General features: G+C 49.7%; 3 protein-coding genes and 1 long non-coding RNA gene across 5 annotated transcripts in view; 2 read left to right on the top strand and 2 right to left on the bottom strand.

The window, feature by feature from the left end:
• The window catches only part of SPPL3 (signal peptide peptidase like 3), a 60,759-nt gene extending 58,413 nt beyond the window's left edge, over positions 1–2,346 (top strand). The window contains exons 10-11 of the mRNA XM_086623392.1: positions 499–608; positions 1,329–2,346. Coding sequence (XP_086479518.1) covers positions 499–608; positions 1,329–1,400 — 182 coding nt within the window. The 3' untranslated portion in view covers positions 1,401–2,346. The remainder of the gene's footprint in view (positions 1–498; positions 609–1,328) is intronic.
• Positions 2,347–2,745: 399 nt separating this feature from the next.
• On the top strand, positions 2,746–5,073 carry LOC147527414 (uncharacterized). 2 transcript variants are annotated; one of them, XR_015222715.1, is made up of 3 exons: positions 2,746–2,966; positions 3,088–3,804; positions 4,069–5,073. It is a non-coding gene; the product is annotated as an uncharacterized LOC147527414 (long non-coding RNA). The 2 variants fall into 2 exon arrangements; XR_015222714.1 differs by having other exon boundaries at positions 2,746–3,144; positions 3,283–3,804.
• A 3,622-nt stretch (positions 5,074–8,695) lies between these two features.
• On the bottom strand, positions 8,696–15,693 carry ACADS (acyl-CoA dehydrogenase short chain). Its single transcript, XM_086623528.1, has 10 exons — positions 15,645–15,693; positions 15,192–15,355; positions 13,426–13,575; positions 13,115–13,226; positions 12,583–12,734; positions 12,142–12,312; positions 10,800–10,937; positions 10,461–10,556; positions 10,081–10,137; positions 8,696–9,431 (listed from the first exon to the last, which is right to left on the bottom strand). Exons 1-10 carry the CDS (start codon positions 15,691–15,693, stop codon positions 9,279–9,281), a joined length of 1,242 nt encoding a protein of 413 aa, XP_086479654.1. The 3' UTR covers positions 8,696–9,278.
• Positions 15,694–19,744: 4,051 nt separating this feature from the next.
• On the bottom strand, positions 19,745–22,870 carry UNC119B (unc-119 lipid binding chaperone B). The gene is made up of 5 exons (XM_086623604.1): positions 22,672–22,870; positions 21,966–22,079; positions 21,333–21,444; positions 20,925–21,097; positions 19,745–20,034 (listed from the first exon to the last, which is right to left on the bottom strand). Exons 1-5 carry the CDS (start codon positions 22,868–22,870, stop codon positions 19,922–19,924), a joined length of 711 nt encoding a protein of 236 aa, XP_086479730.1. The 3' UTR covers positions 19,745–19,921.
• Between the last annotated feature and the right edge of the window lie 3,363 nt (positions 22,871–26,233).

Below are 26,233 nucleotides of genomic sequence, written 5' to 3'. Positions count from 1 at the left end.
GAAAGATCATTTCCTACCACTAGCCTTCCTCCTCCCACCCCACCCCCCAGCTTTCCCCATGCATTCCCTTTGGGCAGGTATCCAGGAAAATCATTCCTGGTGTGCACCATCCTTCCTCTCAGCTCCCCGTTTCTCAGGCTAAGGGTTCGGGCTGATGTTCTCGAGAGGTACCAGCTCTGGAGTAGCATTTCAGTGTGGTGTGTTCAACTTCCTCCCCTTCGCCTTTTGTTGTGTTTTGTTTGAGTTGTTCTTAGCTTAGTCTGTGAGGTTCAAAACTAGAGCAAGTGGCTCAACTCAGCCTAATATTAAAATAGAATAATTATTCACTGTTTTCTTTGTTTCTAACGTATTCAGGGAAAGCGAAGCACAGATAAGTAACTTTTCCACAGCCTGTTTCTTAAAATTGTGAGGAAGGAAGCCACGTTTCCTTGTGGATGCAATGATTAGAATGTTCATATGCAACCTAAAGGTATTTATAGTCACTTTTTTCTTTTACAGGTCTATTAACTGCAACAGTAGCTTCTCGTATTCACCGGGCAGCCCAGCCTGCCCTCCTCTATTTGGTACCGTTTACTTTATTGCCGCTGCTCACCATGGCCTATTTAAAGGTAAGGCAGGATTATGTGTTCACAGCAGGGAGCTCTGGGGCTCAGCTGGAAGCGGGTTCAGTGTTCTTGCACTGGGCAGCAGTCTCCTGAGGGTGACACGTGTCCTTAACAGCCCTGGCCCAGAACTACGGTGCCGCTGCTGTTCGGGTGAATCTTCCTTTTGGAGGACTAACCGAGAGACAAGTTCCTGGAATGGAAGATAATTTACGTACATAAAGTACCAGTAATTCTAAAATAACTAAATTCTGAAGTATTAAATGCTGTTTTAATTAAGTGAATTTGTCCTCGCCCAGCTGGTGGTGAAAGAAGGTGTACACAAAGGTCGAACAGAGATGGGAGAGGCAGATCCTTGTTTGCCTCTTTCCAGTCACTTGTTCTGAACTGAAATTTTATGTAACCTTTCCTGTTACAGGGCTCTGGTTGAAACACACATCTAGCACTTTGCAGAGCGGAGCGTAAGAAAGGGCAGAATTCTCCACCTGCATAAACATTTCCTTCCCTCAGAAACCCCGTTTTAGGTAGATCTGCCACCAAAATAAGACGTTCCAGCCTGACAGGGAAAGGATTTATTTTTTACTGTCTTTGTTGTAATTTGCAAAACCAGTGGAGAATAGATTTGCTTTAAGATGTGCGTGCAATTATATATGCATTTTAAAATCTGAGTTCTAAGTGGACTTCAAAGTTTCTGAGGGCATGGCCTTCTGCTGTTCTCCTGCCTAGGGCGATCTACGTCGCATGTGGTCTGAGCCTTTCCACTCCAAGTCCAGCAGCTCCCGTTTCCTGGAAGTATGATGGAACAGATTGAAAGTGACCTGAACTTCTGCCTTGGTCCTTTTCACTTTGACTTGTGGCTTTGTCGTCTCCTAAAGCTGGACTGGCGGGTACTTGGGAAGGTACCAATTACGGGACTTGTGTGAAAGGACTTTGTATGAAAAGGAGGAAAAGGAAAAAAAGCTAAGATCCTGGAGCTCCATGTGACTCCGTATCTCCCTGCAGATGTGGAATTGGGGACCCTTTGTGCAACTGCAGCCACTTTCCTCTTTTCCTCGCTCAGATGGATTAGTACCAGACTATTACCTTTGCGAGAGAGGAAGAGACAGACTTGAAACTGAAAACGGCTTGAAGTCGTTCAAAAACTTGTGAACACTAAAAGAAAAAACGGTGAAGCAAACTGAAGTTTCTTCAGAGAACCCCTCGTGTACATTGGGACCAGTTTCCTGCTGGACTTCGGTTTTGGAAAGAACTGAGACAGAAGGTCTTCTGTCACAATATTGTTTGGGGTTTTTTTTGATTTATTAAATATTTCCTGTGGTGTGAGGTTACTTATTAAATCCACAGACATTGAGTGACTTCTTGCAGTATACATATAAAAATTTGTTGTAACGAGTTACATTTCCACCCAGATGTCATATTGCAGTGAAAAAGGGCACGATTTTTATACATATATATATACACACATATAGATATATATATGAATAAATAACAAGGAAAACCTGCTAAGATCATGCTGTGTAGCAGACAGGGGCTCGCTGTAATTTTTAGCATGTAGAGCAGTTTACTATGGCTTTCTTGTATATGGATCTACAATGAGCTGCTGTTCCCCCCCCAGCTGAACCTGCAGTTTAAAAACAAGTGTAGTATTTGTACTGATTGTACTCATGGACTTTAGGGGATATTTGATTTTGATCAATGTAGCAAACTAGGGAAGAAAAAGTTGAAACCCAACCCTGTTCGTTTGAGGGGGGAGAGGGTGGGGGGTGGGTTTTGTTTTTTCTTGGTTTTTTTTTATTTTCTTTTTTTACAAACAGCTCCCTTGCAGGTTTTTAGTAGTTCCTTCTTGACCCAGTGCATGTATTATAGCAGCAATTGTCTTTGTGCTTTCCGATCATAGTAATGTATCACTTGTAAATACATTTTTTCTATTTTCTATTTTTTTGTATTTTTTGCATTTTGTTTCATTAGTGTGCTGTATTTTTTCCATGCCTCTGCCCCTTAAAGAAAAAAAAAAAAAAAGAGAAAAAGAAAACTGTCCTTTACTGTTGTGACTGGTTGGAGTTTGTGTGTTGACTGCTTTGTACCTGTAGCTTGTTAAAATGTGGATTTTATTTTTTTTTTTTTAAAAAAAACCCAGCAATTCCAGTTCTGTTATTTTATTGATAGAAAGGCTTCCCTGAGGTAACTAGAACTTTTGTCCTTTACTCTACCAAATTGGGTTTGGGGAACTCTCCTGAAAGCTTGCAGCTCCTGGTAGATGGGTAGATGCTGATAACTCAGTTGGCTGGAAGGGACGCAGGAGTGTTTCAGAGTGAACCTGACTGAACAGCAGCATTACTGTGGAGTACAGTTTCGTTAAAACAGGTAAGGAAGCTCTGCTGAAATGTCTCATCTTTTCTGCTTTTGTCAGATGTAACAAGAGCAGCATTTTTAGCCCAGCTACGTGTGCATACCGTCATTAATTAACGTCTTCCTCTGTTCTCAGGCAGAGGGGCTGATGGGGCTGAGCCTCGGAGCGAGCTGGAACAGACCTCTGGGACAGGTAAACATCTGAAGAAGCAGTGAGAGGCAGCACAGCCCTTCAAGGGGGCGGGGGGGCTCTAAGATTTAGCAGGTGTCAGTGGGCAGGTGTGGCAGGGGGATGTTGTGACTTTATTTTTCAATTATTTTTTTCCCCCAGTTCATATCTTTCACTTAGCTGAAAGCATTTCCTCTGGCATGCCTCTAGTAACGAGTCCCAGACTAAAACCAAAACACGGAGCTCTTCTAGCTGCTAAAAAGAACTAACTCTGTCCCAGCTGAAACCAGGACACATGTGCCTGCAATGTTCTTCGTCAGGTAACTATCACTTTTTAATGAAGTATATAGCTTGTAATTAAAAATCTGCTTTTATTGCTCATAGCAGATGTTAGGTCCCATACTTGCAGTCAGCTTGGGACAAAAGAAAGGCGTCACTTTTCAGCTACACACCTCAAGATGAATAAAATACTGATGAGGATATTCAGAGAGAGAAAAAAGACACTTTTTGTTATTTGTTTTTTGTTTGTTTTCCGCAGAGGTTCCAAGGAGGGACTAACACCTTTAGATCCAGTTTGCTCCTACTTTATCTTCCCAGCCCTTCCACCCAGCTGACAGCAGTGGACAACTTGGGTGCTTTCAGCTTCTTGGGAGTTCCCTCCTGCCTTTGGAATTAAAATAAAAGGTGTTTCCCTGTTTTGCAGTGGCATTTTTTTAGTCCCTGCCAGGAAAGCATGCCTATGAATTATTTTCTACACTTAAAAAGCATTCTGGAAAAAGTTCTAGAAGTGCTAATTGATAAATGCTTACTGAGAATTAACTCAGCTTTCCAGAAAAATCTTGGCCTTCCTTTTCAAGCTGTATTGCCCTGCTGCACACTGTGTGACCTTCTGACTCACGCTGAGATAGACTGAGCTGTAACTGCAGCGCGTTGTTTCTGAACCCGCAGGTGGTGCCCGCTGCACTGAGCCAACGGCCCCGCGTCCCGGTGGAAGCTTGCAACTGCCAGGTGAGCCAGACTGACCGGAGAGGTGTTCGCTGGCCCTTCGGTGTGGAACAGCAGCCACCACTGCCAGGAAAAGGATTTTGGTGCTTGCAGAGGTTAACTGAAGCGTAACTGTTGTAAATAGAAAGCTATTCCATTTGCAGAGGGAAAAGGATTCTCCTAGTTTATCTGACTAAGTTAAAGCTGCAAAGCTTTGTCCCGCAGCTCTCCTGTCTAGAACCACCTCCACATTCCGGGATTAGAGATTCCTACCCCACTACTCAGGTGCTGGGCCCCTCTGCACAGACACACCTTTTGTCCTTGTTTCTTCATGCTGGCCAACTGTCCGTCTTTGCAGAGAGAGGATGGAACAAGCTGCGTTGGTCCTTTGGATTTCCAGAGGCCATGGAGAGCCTGTGGTTCCCTGTCCCTGTGGGGTCTGGTGCAGTTGTTCATGCCTTCTTGTGTTAACATTTTACTGAACTCCTTAATAAACTACCTGACACAAAGACTTGCAGTGAGACCACCAAACCAGCTGTTCTTTCTTCTGAAAAGTTGTCAGAAAAAAATATTCTATTTATTGTTTGACTAATGTGAGCCTTTTTGTAGGAAGGTAAAAGGATACTGGCAAAAAAAGTGATAGACTAGAGCCTTTTAATAGCAAAGTTGCCAGGACATGGACCAGAATTGTAATGCACAAACCTGTTCACAGTTCTGGAGCCGGTTTTCTGCTGCGTCTTTGGGAGTAGTCAGCCTAGGAATTTGAGTTGGTATTTCGTAATTTCCCTAAGTTCACACATACTCTTGCAAACACAATGACCCGGGGTTGTCCAGCCAGCCAGCGCATCAGAAGCGTGAGCTGGTCGTTGTGTGTCGGTGCTGCCCTGTTGGGAGCAGCCTGGCAGTCTGTGCCCAGCCCGGCTGCCAGCCCGTCCTGCACCGCCGGCGCAGGCTCAGCAGCGCGCCAGGGCTGCGCTTTCAGCCCTGTGATGTTCAGAAGCGTTCTGCTGAGATGAACGTTTCCTGCCTGAGCATGGAAGTATTGCATGTTCTGCGAGAGAAGAAGTCATGGAGGCAATTAGGAAATAAGTACTGACGGCTGGGTGGCGTCCCCAGCGCAGCACTGACCTCGGAGGAGAAGGGGAAGTGGAGGAAAGGCTCCCAAGTATTTTTCTTTTTATATGAGCAGTGAGTGAGTGGAATTTGAAATTAAATTTTTATCTAAACAGTAGTAAACTGCATTTTCAGTCACATTACACCATCACCTTTTCTTACCGCCATTCCATTTCTTCTTCCTGTTACTCTTACAGGTACTTTGCTTTTTTACTTCAGCATATCTTTCGTATTTCGTTATTTGTAATGCTTTCCAAAATTCCCAATGAAACCTGAATGTGTGGCTGTTGCCAGGTCTGTGGGTATAGAGGGTTCTCAACTTAGGCAAAACAAAATTTAATTTAAAATCAAAATAATTAGTCTTGTTTTTCCTGTAGGTAACACTGTCAGAACTAAGACTAGTAGAGAAGACGCCATTCTGATGTGAAAGCAACACTACAGCAATTTCAGCCGCGTCCTGTAAAACATTTTATATGCAGCTTAACTTGGAAGGCTGAGATGGCGCGTCTGTTTTTTTTTTCAAAATTGTGTGAAATTGGGAGGTGAGCCCCATCCCGCTGCACTCTGAGGAAGGCAGATGCATCAGAAGGGGATCCAGACTCCTCATCCTTGGTGGTGGACGGGCCAAGAAGGATGTGGCTCATGTCTGCTCACCAGGAAGAGTTAAGTATTTCTCACCTGTGTGTGTTTAATTGTGACAGCCCAGAACAGCTCCTCTCTTCCCTTAGTCTGTTGGGAACTCGCATGGAGATTGTGAGCGTTATGTATGCTATATAACATATCAAATCCAGGGTGGAGGGGAATAACTTCTCATGACTGTAACTGTGTTTCCTAAGAAAGGAGTCGAGTTAGGGCTTCACAGAAACACGCGGAACAAGAAACACTAGACAGTCCTGCTGCCTTCATTTGACCAGTCCTCCTATCCTGGAAACTGTTCTTAAACTGGTGTTTTTCCATCTCCATCTGTGTACTTTCAAGGCTCCTTTGCTTCAGTCCCAGTATTCAGCCTCATAACCAGTTTCATGTGCACTTAGAGCACTGTGGGGCAAAAAAGTGTCCTTGAAAAGTGTAGCTGTGGCTTCTCTCCTTCCCCACCTCTTTCTGATTTATGTGACCCCATTTACCCAGCTCAGTGCCCCAACGTTGGCTGACTTTATAAATTGATAAAAACTTTTGGTTTCACCAGTAAATAGACCCTTTTCTCAAAGGAATGCCTGGCCCTACCCCCACCTGGCCAGGCTGGGGGTGGCTCTCAGTAGGAGCTCCCTCTTTAATCCTGCAGAACTTGTTTGTGTTTTGCACTTTCAGCAATTCTCTCCTGTAACAGCCCTGAGAAGCAGACACACATTCATTGCAGCCAAAATTCTCTCAGCCAGCAGCAGCAAGGAGTAAGCTCTTAGTATTGTGCTCTGAGAGAAGCCAGCTCTGGGGCAGGCTTTGTGCTCAGCCGTGCCGTTTGCCCCAGCGCAGTGTTGCTAAACAGTGCCATGTGACAGGTCACTGATCCCACCCAGGACCTGTGGCAGCAAGGAAGGTACTGGAAAGCTTTGGTTTGAGAGACTTTGCACCCTTAAAGCATGTTTTTTAGGTGATAACAAAAGGGAACTCTAATAGAATAGCTCAAGATGTTCCTAGGCTCATGACCATGACTGGCATGCTGTACGTAGACCAGAGATTGTTTTGACCAGCTCCACCCTTTTTGTAATTTGATGATTTGCATTGTAATTTGATACAGACTATGGCGGAGGTGCAGCACTCAGCAAGTTAGCATCAAGTGTGGAGTGTTGGCCAGGCCAGCTGTTGTACTGATGTCAGTGCTACCACGAAGTTTGTCACCGAGGCACTCAGTGCATGATCCAGGCATTCCCAAAAACAGGCACTGAACATGGGTGCAGCAGCGGGGCTCCCCCAAGAGCAATTACTTGGTGCTGCCCCTCGTAGTCTCTGCACAAAGTCCACAGGGGATTCGGTACATCTAGCTTGTAGGTTCTTCAGGTGTGTTCGCTGTCAGCCAAGGTGTTTATCACTGTTCTCCTCCAGCGGCAACTTCACTCTGCTCTGGCGAGGAGAAGCTGCAGTCATTTAGAGCTGGTAAATGAAGGAGGCGTGATGCGGAAGAGGAGCAGTCCGAAAGCACTGACAGTGTGGAAAAACAGCTCTAGGAGAAGCAGCTAGATGAAGAGAGGGCAAACAGGGCAGCAGGTGCGGCCTAAGTGTGACTGACTTGCTCTGGGTCACTGGGCATTCAGCTGGACCTCGGCACACAAGGTCAGTGAGGACCAGCACTGAACAGCAACTCTGCATTCCTGAAGTCCTTGCTTTCTTGCAGTGAGCGGCCCTGCCGCTCCTGTCCTAGCTGAGTGGCTGCATGGAGAAGTGTGAAATAATACCACTTTCTCCTACACAATCATAGAAATGAGCCTTCAGCAATCATTAGAGCGGTGATTTGGGCCAAAATCCAGCTAGAAAAGCATCTCTTGCTCCTAGAAGCCATCCACAATTTACAGTACAGTCGTAGCCATTGGAATGTTTTTTCCAGTAGAAATACCCTTGTTGAATGCACTGCCTCGCTCTGTTTCTGGTAGTCCCCAGGTTTGTGGGAGCAGCACGGAGAAAGTCTAAACTTCAGGACTTTGCCCCAACACGCAGTTGCCCTCTAGCGACCTGCAAAGGGTTATTTATATTGCCGCGACGTCCGCACGAGCGAACACCCACTGCACCGCGAAGCATCGTCTAACTGGTGCGTCCAGGCCCTGCTGGTTTATGCTCCTGTGTCTTGTGACTGGAAGAAAATATTCTAAATTAATTCACATTTGCATTAAAAAAACGAAAGCGAGGACTGGTGGTCCTTTAAGATCAGGTTTTATTTGTTGTCTTTGCTCTTTTATGTGTAATAGAATCCTGCTGGTTTTCTCCACACAAATCTAAATAAAAGGCACCACAGGAAAATAACGATTTACCTCTAGTTTGCTCATCATTTGGACGAGGCAGCGGACTATAGAGGCTGCAGTCTTAGTCCTCTCCATCTTCCAGAGTTTAGAGCTTTTCTTTTGGCTGTTGAATCTTGTAAAAGTTATTTTCTTGCCAAAGGTAACCAAGTGAGGATATGTGCCTCTGCTAGAGCTTCCTGGTGGGGTCTTCTATGGCATCTGTTCGTTTCCTCGTTGCCCAAAACACGTAGGGATTAAAGGCTCTTACTGCCACTTCATGGACTTTCTTTCCTGTTGGGTAGTTGTTGGTACAGTAGAAGCAGCTTTGGGAGCAGAGGGTTTCTTTTGGTGTTTTTCTTAAAAAAAAACATTGGGTGTTGCAGCTTTTCTGTCCTTTGCTTTTGCACCTACAAGGGTAAGCGGCTGAGGGAGCAGGCTGCTGGGCTCTGCTGGCCACAAGTGAGGGGTTTTTCTGACCATTGTTTTTACATCTCCATAGACAGCAACCACAGCCTGTAGTGAGCGCCCTATATGCACACGCAGTCCTCCCGGCTGGCTCCTCTCCTGCTGGAAGCAGGGAAGAGTGCACTGCTGCAAGGATGACGGCAGCACAGCCTGTGTCCAGTTAGGAGATCACACATCGTTATGTCCCACAACTGGAAGTCATTGAAGTCTGGTGAGAAGAGTCAGTGGAACCCGCCGCCTGGAACAGGGCACAGGGTCACTCTCTCAGTGCCCCTCGCTTTGGCACTGGTTAGCGAGTACCACAGTGACAGCTCCTTGCAGAACAGGCAGGGGCTGCGAAGTGCCCAAGGAGAGCTGCTGCAAACTCATTTTCCTGCTACCAAACCAAACCAATGCTCCGGTTTAAGCAAAGCCCTACACTCCCCTCCAAGGACAGGCTCCCTCTGCCCTCCTGCACGCACAGCCATCACTCACAAACCTCGATACGGCCTTCCATGCACCGTGCTTTGTCCAAAGAAGAATCGGCACGTTTTAACAAGAGGGTCAGGTTACTCATTGGTGAGGAAAACTTCCATCATTAGCCTCATTCAAGAGAGAGAAAACTCCATCAGTGTTGTGCACCATTGCAAGGCACTCTGGGGCAGTGTCCTGCTCCAGTCGACTTCTTCAGCTGCGGTAGGCCTTCAGCAACTGAGCTGCTATCACCAGTCTCTGGATCTCACTGGTCCCCTCGTAGATCTCAGTGATACGGGCATCGCGGTAATGGCGTTCTGCTGGCATCTCTGTCACATAGCCCATCCCGCCTAAGATCTGGATGGCCTGAAACAAAGGTGGCAGGTTAGAAAGGAAGCAGGGTCAAGGAATTCATTTTCTACAGACACGGCCACCTTGAAAGGAGCTAAGCCCACTAAGAGCATAACGGGAGTGACACACAGGGATGACTGCAGCCCATTTGCAGTCAGAGGAACAAAGAGGCTTTGCGCAGGGTAGAAGCAATACTGAGGTCCCAGGCAGAGAATGAACTGCTACAGAGGTATTCGTTAGTGATCCAGCTAAGACATTTAATTATTAAGGAGAGAGGAAATTAAATGCAGACTTTCATTGGAGGTACTGCTCTACCTGCTCACTAAGTTGCAAACTACTACAACTACAGTTGCCCTGACTGGTGCACCCATGCTCCCTCCCACATCACTGATCCCACTTTGACAGGGCCCTGGACAGCAGCTGGGACAAGACGACTTTAATAATACAGCAGCCACAGGCCACTGTAAATCCCTGTCTACCCTGCTACCCCCACCATGTCCAGCAAGATGGCTGAGCTAACCAGCTTCAGCCCTAGGGGTTGGCTGGTTTGTTCCTAATAAAAATAACCTAGTCAATTCCACCCCCCCCTTCCCAAGCACTTGTGCCACAACACAAACTCCCTTTCAGCACGCTGTGTATCACAGGTGTCAACTGAAGTAGTTACCTGATGAGCAATGGCTGTTGCAGCTTCTGATGCAGCCAGTTTGGCCATCGCCGCTTCCTTTGGGGAAGGAAAACATCACTGAGGGTGCAGCTATCACAAAAAGGAACACCTCACTTGCATGAGGCGCTGGAACGCTCACAGACCAGCTGTGCAGAGAGACAGGCCTGATCATTGGTGCCAGCTGAGAGTGGCCACCCCTCTCCCCTTGGCTAAAACGAGCACCCAGCTGGGCACCCTGCCTGAGCACAGACAGCAGAGTCCCGCAGCTGCTGGTGGGTTAAACACCGCCAGTGCTGGCCCGGCAGGCGCTGGCCGCAGCACTGTCCAGAGCATGGATTTCTTGTGCTGTCACTGCCAGACAAATGCAGGGTTGGACATACCTTTGTGAAGGGCTTCCCGTTGTCCTTCAGCATAGCAGCTCTCCAGGTCAGCAAGCGCGCGCCCTCCAACGCCAGAGCCATATCTGCAAGCTTGAACTGCAACAGCAAGCGCTGCCTTTGTTCCCTGCACAGCAACACCGTGCAGCCGTCTCCCTCTGCTGAGGCCCGCGGTGCTAGCAAGCAGCACCTCCATCCCAGCAGTTTTAATGGTGTTTGAAAACACAAATTATTACCTCGTTTATCCCAGACCCTGTGCACTGTTCCCGAAGCCACACCCGAGAGCCCACACAAACTTTCCACCAGGAATGTTCGGAACTGCCCTGTCCGCCTGGCTCGTACCTGCACGGCCTGTAGCTTTGTGATGGGTGACCCAAAGGCCGTTCTCTTTTCCGCATAATCCACAGCGCAGTCCAGAGCTGCCTGTGCTATTCCAAGAGCCTGTGAGGCGATACCAATCCTTCCTGCATCCAGAGTTTGCTGCGAAAGACACAAAACGTGTTAAGTTGTACTTGTTCAAAAGTAGTACACTTGCATTTCTGCTCTTGCTGGGAAGCTGCTGCAGCCTTAGTATCCTCTGGTCAGACCTCCCCCATTCAGAACATGCCTGGCTATGCAGGAATAGAGCTGTAAAACGTTCTGGGCACGGCAGCAAGAAGACAAGGGTTAAAAAAAGGAAAGCAGAGGTATTGCTGCTTAGCTAGGGGGCAAAAAAAGAGGCGGGTGCAAAATAAGGGAAATGGCACAACAAGGAGCATCCGCTCTGGAAAGGGCTAAAGAACCCTTCCGCTAGACCCTTGGCTCACTGTGCAGCTGATTTTACTTTGACCAAATTTCCACCTTTTTTTTCAGTTAGTTTTCCTCTTTACCCTCATATACACTGAAGCAAACGTTTTTCAAAATGACTTACCTCAAACACTTGCCCATTGCTTTTACCTGCTTCCCTGGCTCACTATACACAGGAAGAATTTACAGCACAGTGAGAAAAGGCTTCATCTTCTCAGTCCTGGGCTGAGTGTCTTAAAAAAGCGGTTGGTGACTGGCATGTTCTTTTAGTTGCGGACAGAAAGGAAGGGGCTGGTCTCCAGGGAGCTAAACTGTTTGCAAAAATTCGGGCCAACAAATGGTGTTTTGCCCCTGCAGAGAGCAATGAACACTTCCAAGGTTGGGGGGAATGTGCTGTTCCGTGGCTGCCTGGCTCCTCCTCAGAAGTCAAACACATGCTGTAACTCAGATTTCATCAACCTTTAGACATTATCCAGAGGTTGTCCTGTGCCTCTAGGACAGCTTTCCTCTGCCAAAGTATTTAGGGACATTGCCATGTTTTCCCTTTATCTGCGGGTACAAACTGGAGGAATAGAGGGTTGGGAAAGGAGAACAATTAAAATACACCAGCCCTGCTGACACAGCCCCTCAGTGGCACTGGCATTCTTTCATCTGGGAACCACGACACTGAGGCTACAAAAAAAGCCCTGTTGAGGATCAATGGTCTGTCAATGATTCACCAAGCTCTACGAATGATTTCTCTCACGTTGGCAAGAGGGGCCAACTGCTCAGTGTTACTCAGAAAAGCTTATGCTAGTGGTTCTCACCAAAGTGATCAGTCTGAAAATGGTTTTGAAAATAGTAAGCTCAGGAACTACGGCTTTACACAACCACCGCTGCACCCCGCTCCATCTCTTACCATGGCGATTTTGAAGCCCATTCCCAGCTGCCCCAGTAGGTTGGCCTTGGGTATCCGACAGTCCTCAAATATCAGGTTGGCAGTGGAAGAGGCTCGGATTCCCAGCTTGTCTTCTTTCTTCCCCAGTGACAGCCCAGCAGTTGGCATGGGAACCAGGAACGCGCTAATGCCCTGCAACGAGACCCAAACTCTTGGGAGTGGTGCCAACTTCCCACTTACCTGTCTGTCAACAGGCTTCCTCCAACCCTTTTCATGTAAGCCACATATCCTGGTAAACAGAAGGGAGGGAGAGCCGAGACGGAACAGAGCCAGCGCCCATCAGCCCCCACCTCTGCTCAGTGCCTGGTCAGCTCTTATAAATAAAGAGTCCCCAGAGCCTTTTCAAAGTGCTTCTCCTGAACAACTCCTTTCCTCCTGCCCCTTTTTCCTCACTGAACGCACCTTGTGTTTCAGGGATTTATCCGTAGTAGCAAACACCACGGTGGCCGAGGCGTCCCAGGCATTGGTGATCCAGGCCTTGGTGCCATTCAGAACCCACTCGTCGCCATCCAGGCGTGCCACCGTGGATGCTGCACCCGCGTCACTGCCGTTTCCTGAGCAAGGCACCAGCAAACAAAACTCAGGCAAGCAGCAGCAGCCTGGGGCACGAACCCACGCCCTGCCCGCAGCCCCACCACGGCATCTCCTGTAACTGCGGCAGTGTCAGCACGGTCCCTCCCAGAGCCCCCAACAGGAAGGGGAAAGGCCCATGTGTCTGCTGTGTCCATCTCCAGAGCGCTGCCCACAGAGGGGGTGGACCATGGGGATGGCAGTTAATATCTTGGGCATTGAGACTTCATCTACACGAAATTGCTATAAACCACCTTTCTGCAAACTGTTAAAAATCTGACAGACCTAAAGTCCATCCTAAACCTGAGTGAGGAAAGAAGCTACTCTACGTTCTTTCCAACAAGAGCAGTAATGGTCACATCACCTGGTTCGCTAAGGGCAAAACAGCCGATTTTATCCCCGCCGGTGAAAGGGGCGATCCACCTGTGCTTCTGTTCTTCGGAGCCAAACTTGAGTATTGGCCCTAAATACAGAGACTTTAAGAATTGAGAGTTGAGTTAGGGCCTCTTGAAGAGACGAGCAATCCAGCAACTCCCTAATGTCTAAGTGCTCTCCAGCGTACCAGAACCCACCACAGGAACAGATCCCCTTTCTCCCACACACCTCTCTCCAAGAAACTCCTGATGCCAGCCTCAGCTCCCGGCCTGTCCCTCACACACAACCAGAGACACTTACATTATTGACACTGACAATGACACCCGTGGATGCACAGCCCCTGCTGATCTCCTCCACAGCAATGGAATAGGCCAGGTAGTCAAGGCCTGCTCCTTTGTACTCCTCTGGCACGTCCACAGCAAGCAGCCCTAAGCCACCCATTTTCTTCACCTGTGAACAGGGAACAGAGAATTGAGATCCTCTGCACCACCAGTGTCCCAGCAAACACACACAGACACATGGAGATAATGACAGGTCATAGCAGGACTACACATAGAGGAAAAGATGCACACAGTTCCTGGTGAAATGGGAATCTGACTACAAACTGAGAAGCGCTCCCAGGTCCTGATGACTTCAACAAGAGATGTACACAGTCACTGCTGCCTAAGACGAAGCTCTTGCTTATTTAAAGAGCTCTCTTCAGTACCAGGAAGGAGGGAGCCTTCTGAAGGTGAAACAGAGAGACAGAACCCCACCAGCATTTCCGCAGCCTCCCACCAAAGCTTTTCCCCTCGCATGTCTCCTGTCAGCTGGAAGCTCTTAATGGGAAATCTAGCTGATGAACATCATTAGAATTTTACCTTTCAGTCTGCTGAGCTTCAGCCTAGGACTGCACAAGGAAAGAATTTTACAGAATGAATGACCCACAGAACAGTTTCCAAGAAGCTGATTTTTCATTCCCATTAAAGCCAGGTCTTGCTTCCCAGAGAACTGTTGGTTACATTCCAAAGTATTCCACCCCAAGTTCCTCAGCTGGACTTAACCAGCTTCTCAACTGTAAGCTCTTCAGAGCACCGACTGTCTCACTCTACTTTTCTTGTTAACATTTGGCAATATACAAGAGAAAAAACAAGTGTGTTACCAGCCTCTGCTTGCTTAAAGAAGAACCAAGAGGAATTTTTAAACAAATATTTCCCTCCTGTACCCAAAACACTAGTGCTTCACATCAGTTGAGAGGATAAACAAAGACAGCAACTAGTTCTATGTATGTTGCTTTATCTTTACAAACACCGTTTATATTTTGAATTTTCCCCTAAGCATTCAACTGAAAAGACTCAAAATCGAATGTAAAATTCTCAGATAAGAACAGGGAAGTAAAGAGAAAAGTATTTTCTTCCTTAGAGCAAGTATGACTTTCCTGGCTATCTTCCTTACTCCTTAATAAAAAGAGGGGCACATGACAAAACTGGCATGCCTCTGACTGTCTTTGCTTGCAACCTTTTGGTTGACATAACGATACGTATTTTTCTGCAGCTTAGTATTTCATTGTAATGAAACAAGGGAGTTAGTCTGCTCAACATGGCACAGAATGTACTACTGTGTCTGCACTGCTTTCCACAAGAGAGGTCACCAGTTTGACTGGAATTTGAATTTCTTCACAGGCCCAGAGGATGTCCAACAGCTATCTCCTATCTCCTGACCACTTCTCTTCACCATCTGAAATGCACTCAGCTCATCTATGCTTCCTTGCTATAAACCACTTTATGGTTACACGCAGTCTAGAAAAGTATTTCATTGATTTTATAAGTCAGTTGTATTGCAGCCCACAGGAAAGTCAGTAAGAGAATGGAAAACTCGATGGTGCTAAAGCCAGATACAGAGAAACACAAGTAACGGGAAAGAGTTCAAAACGTCCTGTAGACGTTACAACCTCCGCACTCACAGAGCTCCGCCAGAGGCTGGTCTAAATTTCAATTTTCTGCCAAGGCAGAGCTTAGCGCCCACTCTGCTTCGGGATGAGGTGCCTGCGGCGCTGACGGAGCTGCCCCCCGCCCCCCTTCCCGCACCTGCTCGGCCGGGAAGCGGTGCTCCTTATCCAGCTGAGCTGCGAGCGGCATGAGCTCCTTCTCTGCGAACTCCCGGCACGTCTGGCGCAGCATCTGGTGGGTTTCCGGCAGCTCGGCGGTCTGGTACACCGTGTGCAGCCGGCGGAGGCAGCCGAACGCCAGTGCTGCAAGAGCGGCAGGAACTGAGCGCCGTTGTTTCCCTTCGCGCCCAGGGAAGGGGCTGAAACCGGCCCGGGAGGGCCCGGCCCCGGGCGACCTCCGCGCAGGGAGGCCACCGCGGCACCGGTCGCGGGCTCCGCTGAAGGGCGGCACGGCCCGGGCGCCGCCTCAGGCCCGGAAGGGCACCGGGGCGCCGCCTCCCGCGCAGACCGCGGCCCCTTCCCGCCCCCGTGCTCCGCAGTCCCCCGCGCAGCCGCCACGGAGCGAGCCCCAGCCCGAGCCCGGCGCGCTCACCCCTGGGCGCCCCGCCGCCGCGGGCCCGAAGCGCCGCCGCCGCCGCCATCGCCTCAGGGCAGAACGAGGAGCGGGAGGACGGCGCACGCGCGAGCAGCGCCACCTCGCGACGCAGCCCCCGCCCCACGCGGCCGGCCCCGCCCCCCAGCGCGGGCACGGCCTGTGCGCGAACGGAGGTTCCTTTATTCCCATCGCCGGTGGCAAAACCGCGTTCACACAAACACATCGTCACCGGGCACCGCGCCGGAAACGGGCAGCTCGGAGGGGGCCGGGCGCCCGCAGCCCCAAGGCCACGCTGTGAGACACGGACACGTGTCCCGTGCCAGCACGGAGAGCCAGGCAGACGGAGGTGGCGTTTGCTGGTGTTCGTTTTCCCCTTGGCTGCAGAGCAAGAGGCGTTTGGCTCCGCCAGGCAGCCGTCCCAGAGCCTTGTCCTCACCACAAAGCCCCAGGGAGATGGCAGCGTTCGAGTCCGAGGATTACAGCCCATACCAGGCCAGGCTCTGGGGCAGCACACGGCTCGGTAGCTCCATGTGACAGGACAGCCAGGCAGAAGTCACACACTGGGAAACGGCCGAAGAGGATGTAATGGAAGACAGAGCTGAGAAGTGGTTACCACCTTTGGACCTTACTGCTTCACCATCACCACCTTCCTCATTCACTTCTGCCTTCTGAACACTTGTTTTACTCTTTCTGACCCCTTGGATGAGCAGAATAGACATCCTTGAGCACCTGAGAGGAGGCTGCTGCTTCTCTGCAGCAAGAGACATTGAAAATCCTAAGGAAAACACAGAAAGGAAGACATTTCCTACCAAAAATGGAGGACAGAGACAGCAGTACCCAGTCTATACGACAGGAGATGACCTTCCTTCATAAGGTGCAATAAGTATTCCTCAGTCAATCATGAAAATAGCTGTCCAGGAAGGTTGTTTGCACAGATCCAAAGCACTCATCTCAAAAATGTGAAAAAGAGGTCCTGGTCCTAAGAGGACAAATACTGGCAGGATTTAGCATGAGTTTGGTCCCTTTTTTTGTTGCAGCAGAACACTGTATGATTCCCAACTCTTCTTCTCTTTCCAACTCAGCGCCCGACCTGAGAGAAGCTATCTGCACAGATACCTTTTCTCTTGCTCAGACTTTAACCAACACTGAAAGCGTGTCCTTTGCGTTCAGCACCTGGCTAGGACAGACCATCCCCCTGACAAAGATGAGAGGCCATTGGAATTTCTTCCTAGCTCAGTGGTGTGAGTAGTTCTGACTCATCATTAAAGCACCAGAGCACACAATCCAGAAGGAAAATGCTCTGTTAAACCATGTTTACCAAAGACATCATCCCCACCACAAAGAGGAGACACTTTACCAATAGCATCTCAGAGAAAAGGGAAGCGGATGAAGTGGGGACAGGAGTTTGGAAATCCCTGACTTTTGGGATTACAATCAACTTTTTCAATGCTGGTTTGCCCTCTTGTAGGGACATTTTTTTCTGCAGCATGCTTTTTGGGCAAAGATCTTCTGATTTGGCAAAGCAAACAAATTCCGCTAGAAACTGAGGGGTGCTAGGGCTGCCTGCAAGTCTTCCGGTTTTCCTTTTCTTATTGCTGTATAGTTGACACATTCACCAACAGGAAAGCAACTGCTTCAGTGCTGTTTTCTCATCACTGCTGGCAGAGGTAATGACTAAAGACAGGAATCCACTTTCCTACAGGCATCAAATGCCTCATTTACATTGGGCAGAGTGCTCTCCTGCTCCCAGTCGCGTTCTGGGAAGCAGCGGCTAGATGGCATCCACTCCCCGGCAAACATCCCGGCCCTGTGGAGCTGCACGCGGGCTAAAAGACAGCTCATACAAGCTGGTGTTTGCCCGTACCGTAACTTCTGCTGCTCACTCTGGCAATGCTCTATCGTCCTTTTAAGAACCTTTACGCAGTGACACAGAAAGCAGATGGGAATCATCACACTCATAAGAAAAGCAAGAGGTTGCTTCCTACAGAAAATGAGATAAAAGTAACAGTTAAAGGCACCTGGATTTATACTACATACAAATTCAGCTCAATATGCTAAAATTTCCCAGGGAATAACTAGCAGCCTCTTCAGACACTATCCTGAGCATCTCGGAAGACTTCACGATGAAAAACACACTTCCAGGCAGTTCTGCCTTGTCACAAGTAACTTCCAGCAAAACAAATGTTTCCCACCTCACCAGCACAGCACGAGGCCTTCCAAAGACAATCACTGCAAGAGGCATCTCCAGCTCCACCTCACAAGCAGCTTCAACTAATTCTGAAACAACTAAACAAGATTGCCTAAGTGCCTTTGGAGATGCTGCAGGGGAATGATGGCAGCAGAACTGTTCTTCATCTTCCAACCACGCCGATCTTGCCCCTCTGCATTCCCAAGACATTTGTTGTGGTTGCTCATGATTAATACTCCACCCAGAACAGGTCATTTGTTGTGGTTAATCATAATTAAATATCTTCCCAAGAGCTGGAGATTCTTTCATGGCTGCCACCCCACACACTCTCACTGCTTACCCTGATGCCAGCTGATGTTCTACACCAAAGTTAACATCGTTCATCTGTGAGGTAAAAGCAGTGGTTTCCTATTGCTGTCTATGCATTAACAGGCTCCAGGCTGTAATGCCCACTGTGCTTAATCCTGCTAAAACATAAAATACACTGAATCTTACTTAACACAACAAGTAACCATCTGTATCCACCACAGAGTTACGGTTCAACTGTTTCAAGTGGAACTAATACTAGCAAAGGTCTCTGGTCTAGACACAACCTAACTCCCATGACTGATCAGCCCAGCGAGGGGACAGGAAAAACACCAGTCTTGAGAGCCACAAAAACAGGCAGAAAAGGGTTTTGTTAGCTGAGATTTTGCCTGGTCAGGAGCTGGGCCCCAGCACGGATGCTGAGAAGACATGGGTCTCCTCTTCCCATGGCGTGATGGTATTTCCTATCACCAGATCCCAAACGCAGCTGTGAAATACACCCTCTGGTCTGGCGGTTACTAACTTGGCAGAACTTCCTGAACCGTAAACAAGCAGCTAAGTAGGCAAAGCACCAGTGGGAGCTCAACTGAAAAGATAACCATGCCAATTCTCACTCTGTAAGAACCTCACTCGTAACACTGAGAGATTTGAGCTGGCAACCTTTTAGCTACTGGTACCTCAACTGAAACAAAGCAAATGAGCTGGTAACACCACTGTCTCTTGAGACTTCCAGCACCTCTGACAGATCATTCAGGTTTAAAAGCATAGAGAGATTGAAGCCTAGGAAGCCCTGCTTCCCACGTTTTTCAAGTGATTTTCCACATTCTCCCTCTTTCCTCTAAGCCCCACTAGACCGACGCCTCCCCTCCAGCCCAGCTAGACCGACAATGGGCTGTCAATCTAAAAAGCAATGCATTTTGTAGCAAGAGCCAAAATTCCTACACAAAGGGAAGCAGAAGAAATGGTAAATACAGTGAGATTAACTTCAGCTCTAAGGTTGATGCCTGAGCTCTAAAATTTAACGATTTGCTGACAAGAGCTCAAACAGAAATGCTATCAGACTGACTCAATGACCAACCTGGATAAAGCCCCTTTTTTCCCCCCGTCTTGTATCTCTGGTGAAATCTCTGGCAAGACACAGATTAAACTCTTCTCAGAGGCGGCTCAGGCCCCTGGAGGCAGAAGGAAGATTACTGCACTGCTTAGAAGCTGAATTAGTCTCTTATTTTATCTTTCCCACTGGAGAATATTGGGATGCACCCTAAAAAGCATTCTCAGCCATGATACAAACTAAACCACTGTGCACTAAAGAGATGATCTATCCAACTGAAGAAGAGCTCTGCTCTTCAGGCACCACTCGCTACTTGAAGGGGGAAAATTTTCCTGCTAAGAAATAGCTGACCCAAACAATCTGACGTCTTGGAAGAGAGTAGTCACTCAAAAAGTGAAACATCAGAAGCACTAAAAGTGCAACCTAACTATAAAGACTGTAACAACAATGACTTTCTAACAGTGCCTCTGATCCATGACCTAACCAAGGTACCTGAAGGTAACCAGAAATACAGAAAGAGAGGCAGGATATGCTGAGTGTCGGACAGAGAAGTGTTGCAGGGAGATTTCCTTTACTTTCACGAGCTGTCGTCTTTGCTTCATGTTTTCAGCCTCGTGCAAGGAGAAAAGGTTTGGCAAGAAGCCTTGTTGCACGAGATAGCAACTCCAGTCCACTCCTGGACATCTGGAACGGTTAACAGCATCGCAGCATCCAGCGGACACAGAATGATTACTGTCCTCCATTGTAAGCATAGTCGGCCTTGTTGTGCATAATCAACTTGTTGTCCACAAAGTAAAAGCTGTCTGAGCGGGTCTCATATGGATTTTCAACCATCAGACGGACTGTGAAAGAGAAAGCTCAATTACATTCACAAGCCTGCCACACTCCGCTGGACAGCACAAAGTCAGAGTGAAAAAGGCTCTGCCACTCTGCTGGATTTACCAGGCTGAGGCTCTGCCCTACCAAAGAGAAGCAAACTGCTTGCTGAGCGCAATTCAGCAGCTCTGACCTGCCCCTTCCTGTTCTTCCTATTCACAGGACAAGTGCTGTCAAAAGCAAGCAAAGGGGGATGGACACTACTTAGAAACTGCCAGAGCCACCACTGCAGCAGAGCAGCAATCACGGCTGTAAGCAGAGAGGCAGCAATCTGCAAATGAAAAAGCAGTGGCACTCCCCACGTGTACACAGGCAGGGTCCAGACGCTGCACCTCCTCCCGTACCTAGGCACCCACAAAAAGGCCCACGTGCTCCTGCTCTATCCACCCCCTGAGGTCAAACATGCCCTGTGCAATGTATATTTGCAGAGATCTCAGTAGGCTCAAAAACACACCTCTCAGAAGAGCCAGTTCTGTTCCAAAGCAGAAGGCTCAAGCCCTGACAAGCAAGGCCTGAAAACAGATGCATGGCCACCAAAAGAACTCTTTTTCAGGGTTTTGTTATCTTCTGGGCTACACTGTTAAGCATCAGGCACGTCAGCCCTGTGACTCTAATGAGTTCTTGCAGCCTGTGACTTGACAGCACAGGTTGTCTTAGGCTTTCATTTTCAAAGGAGACTTTGCAGCACAAATCTGTAATTCAGTCAAGCTTACATACATCTTAAATCAGGAACCTGTATCTAATTATTCCTGTCCCACTCATCCTAGTCACAACTTCTTTCACAGTAGAGGGAGAAAATGAGCATATGCACACACACAAACAAAACACAACTCAGTGTGGGTAAGGAGATACTTACTAAGGTCTTCTGAGAGCTGAGGGAATTCATAAATGTGTTCACATGTGTTCCTGCTACTGGGGATGCAGAAGCCAAAATCAAAGTCAAAGTTCTTCAGCAAGCGATCTCGGAAGTAATGTCTCTCAATCATTCGAAAGTTTGACACTGGCTTTTCTCCCACTGTAAACTCCACTCTGTATGCAAAAAGCAGAAAAAAACAGCTAAGACGACCTACCTCTCTTCCTATTGGGAAGAACAGAGCCTTGGACTTGAGGCCACACAAGAATCTAACAGATCATTCCAGAAAGAAAGACTTTGATATTTGTAGCGTAAGATGGGTTCTCTCTGGTCTTTGACTCAGTTTTGTTACAAACTGTCAAGTGACACTTTGTAAACATCTGATTCTCCCTTCTATGAACTCATACTCACGTTGCACCAACAGTCCGAAGACGGAGAAACGCAGGGGTGAACTGGTAACGAACAAAGCGGCCTGCACTGGTGTCCAGTTCACTGTTGTCATCTTCATCCTCCTCGTCTTGCTCTAGAAAACGCACCAGAGTTAACTCAGAGTTATTATGCTAATAGCATATACGTAAGGTAACAGTGGCTAGCGGGTGTATCAGGACAAGATGGCTATTACGTAGGCAGTGAATGTATGGTGTTTAGCAACTGGTCTGAAACTCATACTAGGACTAAGCAATGAAGAACAGATCTGCTACGACAGTTGGCACAGCCTTAGTGGCTCCAGAGCTGAAACCACCCTCGATCTCACAGGATATCCCCCCTCGCAACTGCCAAAGCACATGAAAGAAACTCTGTACCGTAGCCAGCCAACGAGGGAAGATTTGCAGTTGATAGCACTCCCCCATCTCACGATAATCACTTCACATTTTTATGACAAGTTTCTCAGCAGAGGTAAGCTCAGTCCTGTGCTTAAAGGAGAGGAACTTAGTCACCAGGACATATCAAAGGACCTTTCTTCTTGGTTTACACGGGTCCTGCATTGCACGTTCTTGGCTCTCCGAGGCTCTCCAGCCTCTCTGCAATGTTAGCATGGCGTACCTGAAGCAGATGGCTTTGCAATTTCAAACAGCACTGTTCCAGTTTCAAGGTCCCGGATCTTAAACCTGGTGAAGTCTATGTTGTAAATGTTGTCCTCCGGTTTGCATAAATAATCTGGAAGAGAAAGAAAACATACAGTAGCATTTCAAAAGATCTCGGAGCAATTACCAACAGAGTTTCTTTCTTTGTTAGCCCCAGCCCGTTAAGATACCTACTGCAAATTGTTTTGCAGAAGCTTCATCAAAGCAGGGCAGAACTGAGGCTAGAAGAAACAAAGGCACGCGAGGTGCCAGGCAGCAGAGCAAGAACGGGAAAGGACCGGGACAGAAAAGCAGAGATCAGCAGCCCAGAGGAAAAACAAAAACAACCCAAAAAAAAACCCCATCCCGCAACACGCCAAACTTTCTGGAAGTTGTAACGCAGCTGAAGGCAGAGCGCACCACGCTGCCGCAGCCACGCCGGCCGCCGCCAGCGCTCCTCCGGGCCGCTGGAGCTCCGCCGCTCCCGCCGCCCCCTCCTCCGCCCCACGGGCACGGACCAGCGCGGCCCCGCGACCCCGGCCGCGCCGCCCCCCGCTAAGGGGGATTAACGGAGCCGCGCGGGAGGGGGTGTCCGGCCGGACCCCGGCCGAGCGCCGCCGGCCCGAGCCGCACCGCCCCCCCCCACCCCCCGGTCCCGCCGCCCGCGCTCCCCGGCCCGCGCTCACTCTCCGTCACCCGGCACAGCCCCAGGACGTGCTCGGGCCGGACGGTCTCCAGCGCCAGCAGCTCGGACTCGGTCCACGGCGGCCGCGGCGCCGCGTCGGCCGAGCCGCGCCGGCCCCGCAGGCGGCTGAGCGGCCCCCCGGTCCCCGGCGGCGGCTTCTTCTCCGGCCCCGCCGCCGCCCTCGCCTTCGAGCCGCTCATCGCCCCGCCGCCGCCAAGATGGCCGCCGCCTCCCTCCGTAGCTATGGGAGCGAGGGGCGGGGCCGCGGCGGGTCAGAGGGCGCGGGCGCTGCCTAGCAACGCGGGGGCGGCCCGAAGCTAAGCAGGGCCCGCCGCGTGCGTGGCCGGAGGGGGGACCCGGGAGCCGCGCCGCGACCCGCCGCTCGCAGAGCCCCGGCACCGAGCACCCACCTCACGGGCGTCCTCGGCCCGCGGCGGCGGCAGCTCCCAGCCGGGGCTCCGCACCGCGGGCGGACGGCAGCGGGGCGGCCCGGCTGGAAAAGTCGGGAGTTACCTGAGGGAAAGAAACACAGAAAACAAACAAAAACCCCCCACCCCACCCGAGCAGCACCACTCCCGCCGCCGCCCGGGGCCGGCAGCGCTGGGAGCCGCTCACCCGGCACCCAGGAGATCGCTCCCTCGCTGCACAGCGAGGCACGCGGGTTTCCCGCTAATTAAATCACGGGCTGAATCCCGCAGCGCAGCGGGTAATTACAGAGAGCGGGCGCTCCCCGGAGAGCCCTGGTCTTTTTAGGAAGCGGTGGGAAGCGCTTTTGGGGAAGCAGCCGCGAGGCAGCAGCACGGTGCCAGCAAGGGGATGCCATGGAGGGCACAGCCCGCTGCTGCCCTGGCCCGGGGACTCCCCAGCTGCTGTCCCCAGGGAGCTGGGACCCACATTCAGGCAGGGACAGTGACAGGACCGTGCGCCCCGAGGAGGGTCACCCAGGGAGCACCCATGCCCTGCCAGGCTCTCCCCGGGCCAGCCAGCCTGGCAGCCGTGCCACCGTCACCCCTGCCCCAGGAGCACACAGCGCAGGGACAGTGCAGATGTCGGACGAGTCTCCTCAGCCTGGCGGGAGGGACTGGGGAGGTCCCACGGGAGCATCACACCGAGGAACAGATGCGTTTCTTCCCAAAAGGGGCAGCCCACAGTAAGCACTTAGGAGCTGCTAAGAGTCACCTCCAGCCCTCCAGGGAACTGGGGCAAGAACAAGAAACATCTGCGTCCTCTTTTCAGGCTTCAGCCAACGCTCAATAGGCTCAAGATGACTGGAACCAGATCCAGAGCAGTGGTTAGCGACGTTTGCTGCTGCGTGTAAGCACCACGCGCCTGCTACTGCCAGCCAAATGCCATTTCAAATCAGTCTGCCCGTGTCAGCGCTCCCAAATCCTCCTCACTGCATCGGGTTTGGTCCCTCCACCCTGTGCCCTAGGAAGAGCAGACCAAAGACCCAGGCTGCCCAGAAGAGCAGCTGCTCTGCACGAGGCTGAGGTGTCTCGTCCCCCAAGAGCAGGCTCCTAGGAGAGGAAGGTGTTGCTTTCTCTCAGCTCCAGCCCCTTCTGACCACCTCTGACGCAGTTTCAAGCTGAAACCATGGCAGCTTGCAAAACCCCAGAAGGTAGATTACATCTCTGGTGTTCCTGATCTGAGCAGGAAGCAACAAGGTCCACATCAGCGCTTTTAAGAGGATGCTGTACTGTTCAACTTGCACTTAATCGCCCAAAATAACCGGCAAGAGAATCCCGGAGCTGTACCGGGCGCAGGACGGGATGTCGCGCTGCGCCTCGGCAGCGGCCCGTGGTCCCCTCCGCCGTGCGGCCTCGGCCTCCCACACTGTGAGTCGTAAAGCAGAGGGGGCTCCTCCACCCCCACCGCTAGAAAAGAGGGACCACCTCATCCAAGTGACAATATAATTTTGTTTATTTTCCTTTAACATACTGCTGGTTAAAACTGCCAGACAGTATATTTCAGAACATTCCCTCAACCAAACATCCTGGGGAAAGTAAAAAATAAAACCGCTACCATGTACCAAAAATAAAATAGCCCACCCCCCACACCTGTCTTTTCCCCCAAACTAGTCCCTGCAAAGCCAATGCAATCAGAATTAGACATCTGTGCTTTTCACCCAGGGCCCAAGCTTGCTGCAAAACAAACTAAAAAAATGTCACTGCAAATTGTTATAACACAAAGCAATGGACAGTAAACCAAAAAATCCTCCTTAAAACCCTTTTGTACTGGTGACAAGTACAGGTGGAGATCTCTCCCCACACTGCTTTAGCCTTTACAGACAACTTGGACCTGCAGCTTCAAGTAGTTTGTGATGTGTCCTTAATGCCAACAGCACAGGTCACTTCCACACATCCCAGTCTACACAGCCAGGCACTATGAAGCGGTGGGACCACCTGCCACACTGATGGGACCCAAACATCACTGTCACCCACTCAGCACCTTGCAGTCCTGGCTATGGCCTCGGGGCACAAAGCACAAATCCTACCTCTGCTCTCACGTTCTCCAAGGCTGCTTTACCAACCTGCTTGCTTCTCGAGCAGAAAAGCCCTGAACACACGATGCCCTCGTAGAAACCATGAAAAATTCAAGCTCCCACTTGCCAGCAAGCTTCCAGACACTGCTTCACTCCCGCAGCCTAGCTCAGGAACTGTTAGTGTGACAGAGCAGTCGTGGTAGCACAAAGAAGCACATCCCCACGACGTGGGACTGGGAACAACTCCGGGGCAGATCCTGTGTTTCCTAGATTCACACTCTGCAGTTAAACTGGTTCAAGCTGTACTTTGCCCCTTTCCTTGAAACCTCCATCACACAAACTCTTCGGCAGAGACCTCTGATGTTTGCAAAAGATTATTCACATTTTCTAATCAGTCAGCACTGTTTCTAGGAGGGAAGAAAGCACTTTTGCTTTATTGATTTCTTTTATTTTTTTTAAATAAAGCACTTTTTGGGAAAAAAAAAAATAATCAAAATCTATCAATAGCCTGCAGTAGCGTCCCACTGATCAGCCTGGGGACAGCGCTGCCACATCCCTCCCCCTCCTCCTTCCCCATCTTCCCCCCAATCTCCAAAAATACTATTTAATATATAGCAATAAACTCTGAGCAAGCCAGAGTCCCGGAAGACATGGACCTGCTTTCACCTCTCCTGTCCAGCCCAGCACCATTTCAATGCATTTGCTACTATACTCCTGGGACAAATCCGTTCAGATCCAAGGTGAAACACGTGCCGCAGCTCCGCTGGGCAGCGCGCAAAGCAGGGGTGCAGCACAGGAGGCCTATTAATGTCATCACGTTCCTGTGCCTTCACAGCTGCAGCTCGATGTTGTGTTTCTGCCACTGAGGACACTCGTCTGAGCCTACTCAGGACCAGCCAGTGAAGACAGACTGGTGGAACCAGGTTGACATTTAAAAAAAAAAGCATCCTTGAATTGTATGAGACTTTGGCATTTGTTGTGGAGATGCAGAAGCGCCAGCAGGTAAATTAGCTCAGTGTTGGCTCAGCTCCCATTTCCCTTGGATTCTCAGCAAGGATATTTCCCTCTCTGCCACATAAGT

Source organism: Tauraco erythrolophus, chromosome 19 (assembly GCF_009769465.1).
Source record: "Tauraco erythrolophus isolate bTauEry1 chromosome 19, bTauEry1.pri, whole genome shotgun sequence".
NCBI lineage: Eukaryota > Metazoa > Chordata > Aves > Musophagiformes > Musophagidae > Tauraco > Tauraco erythrolophus.
Note: the sequence above shows the minus strand (reverse complement) of the source record. Positions and strands in the feature narration are given on the sequence as shown.

What these genes read in the sequence shown, in the direction of transcription:
- UNC119B (XM_086623604.1), bottom strand. Translation starts at nt 22,870, where the DNA reads ATGAGCGGCTCGAAGGCGAGGGCGGCGGCGGGGCCGGAGAAGAAGCCG. An exon ending in TGCAAAGCCATCTGCTTCAG is followed by an intron (nt 21,445 to 21,965) that starts GTACGCCATGCT and finishes TGCGTTTTCTAG; the next exon opens with AGCAAGACGAGGAGGATGAA. An exon ending in TCAGCTCTCAGAAGACCTTA is followed by an intron (nt 20,035 to 20,924) that starts GTAAGTATCTCC and finishes TCTCTTTCACAG; the next exon opens with TCCGTCTGATGGTTGAAAAT.
- ACADS (XM_086623528.1), bottom strand. Translation starts at nt 15,693, where the DNA reads ATGGCGGCGGCGGCGGCGCTTCGGGCCCGCGGCGGCGGGGCGCCCAGG. An exon ending in ATAAATCCCTGAAACACAAG is followed by an intron (nt 12,313 to 12,582) that starts GTGCGTTCAGTG and finishes GTCTCGTTGCAG; the next exon opens with GGCATTAGCGCGTTCCTGGT. An exon ending in TGGGCTTCAAAATCGCCATG is followed by an intron (nt 10,938 to 12,141) that starts GTAAGAGATGGA and finishes TGTCTTTCGCAG; the next exon opens with CAAACTCTGGATGCAGGAAG.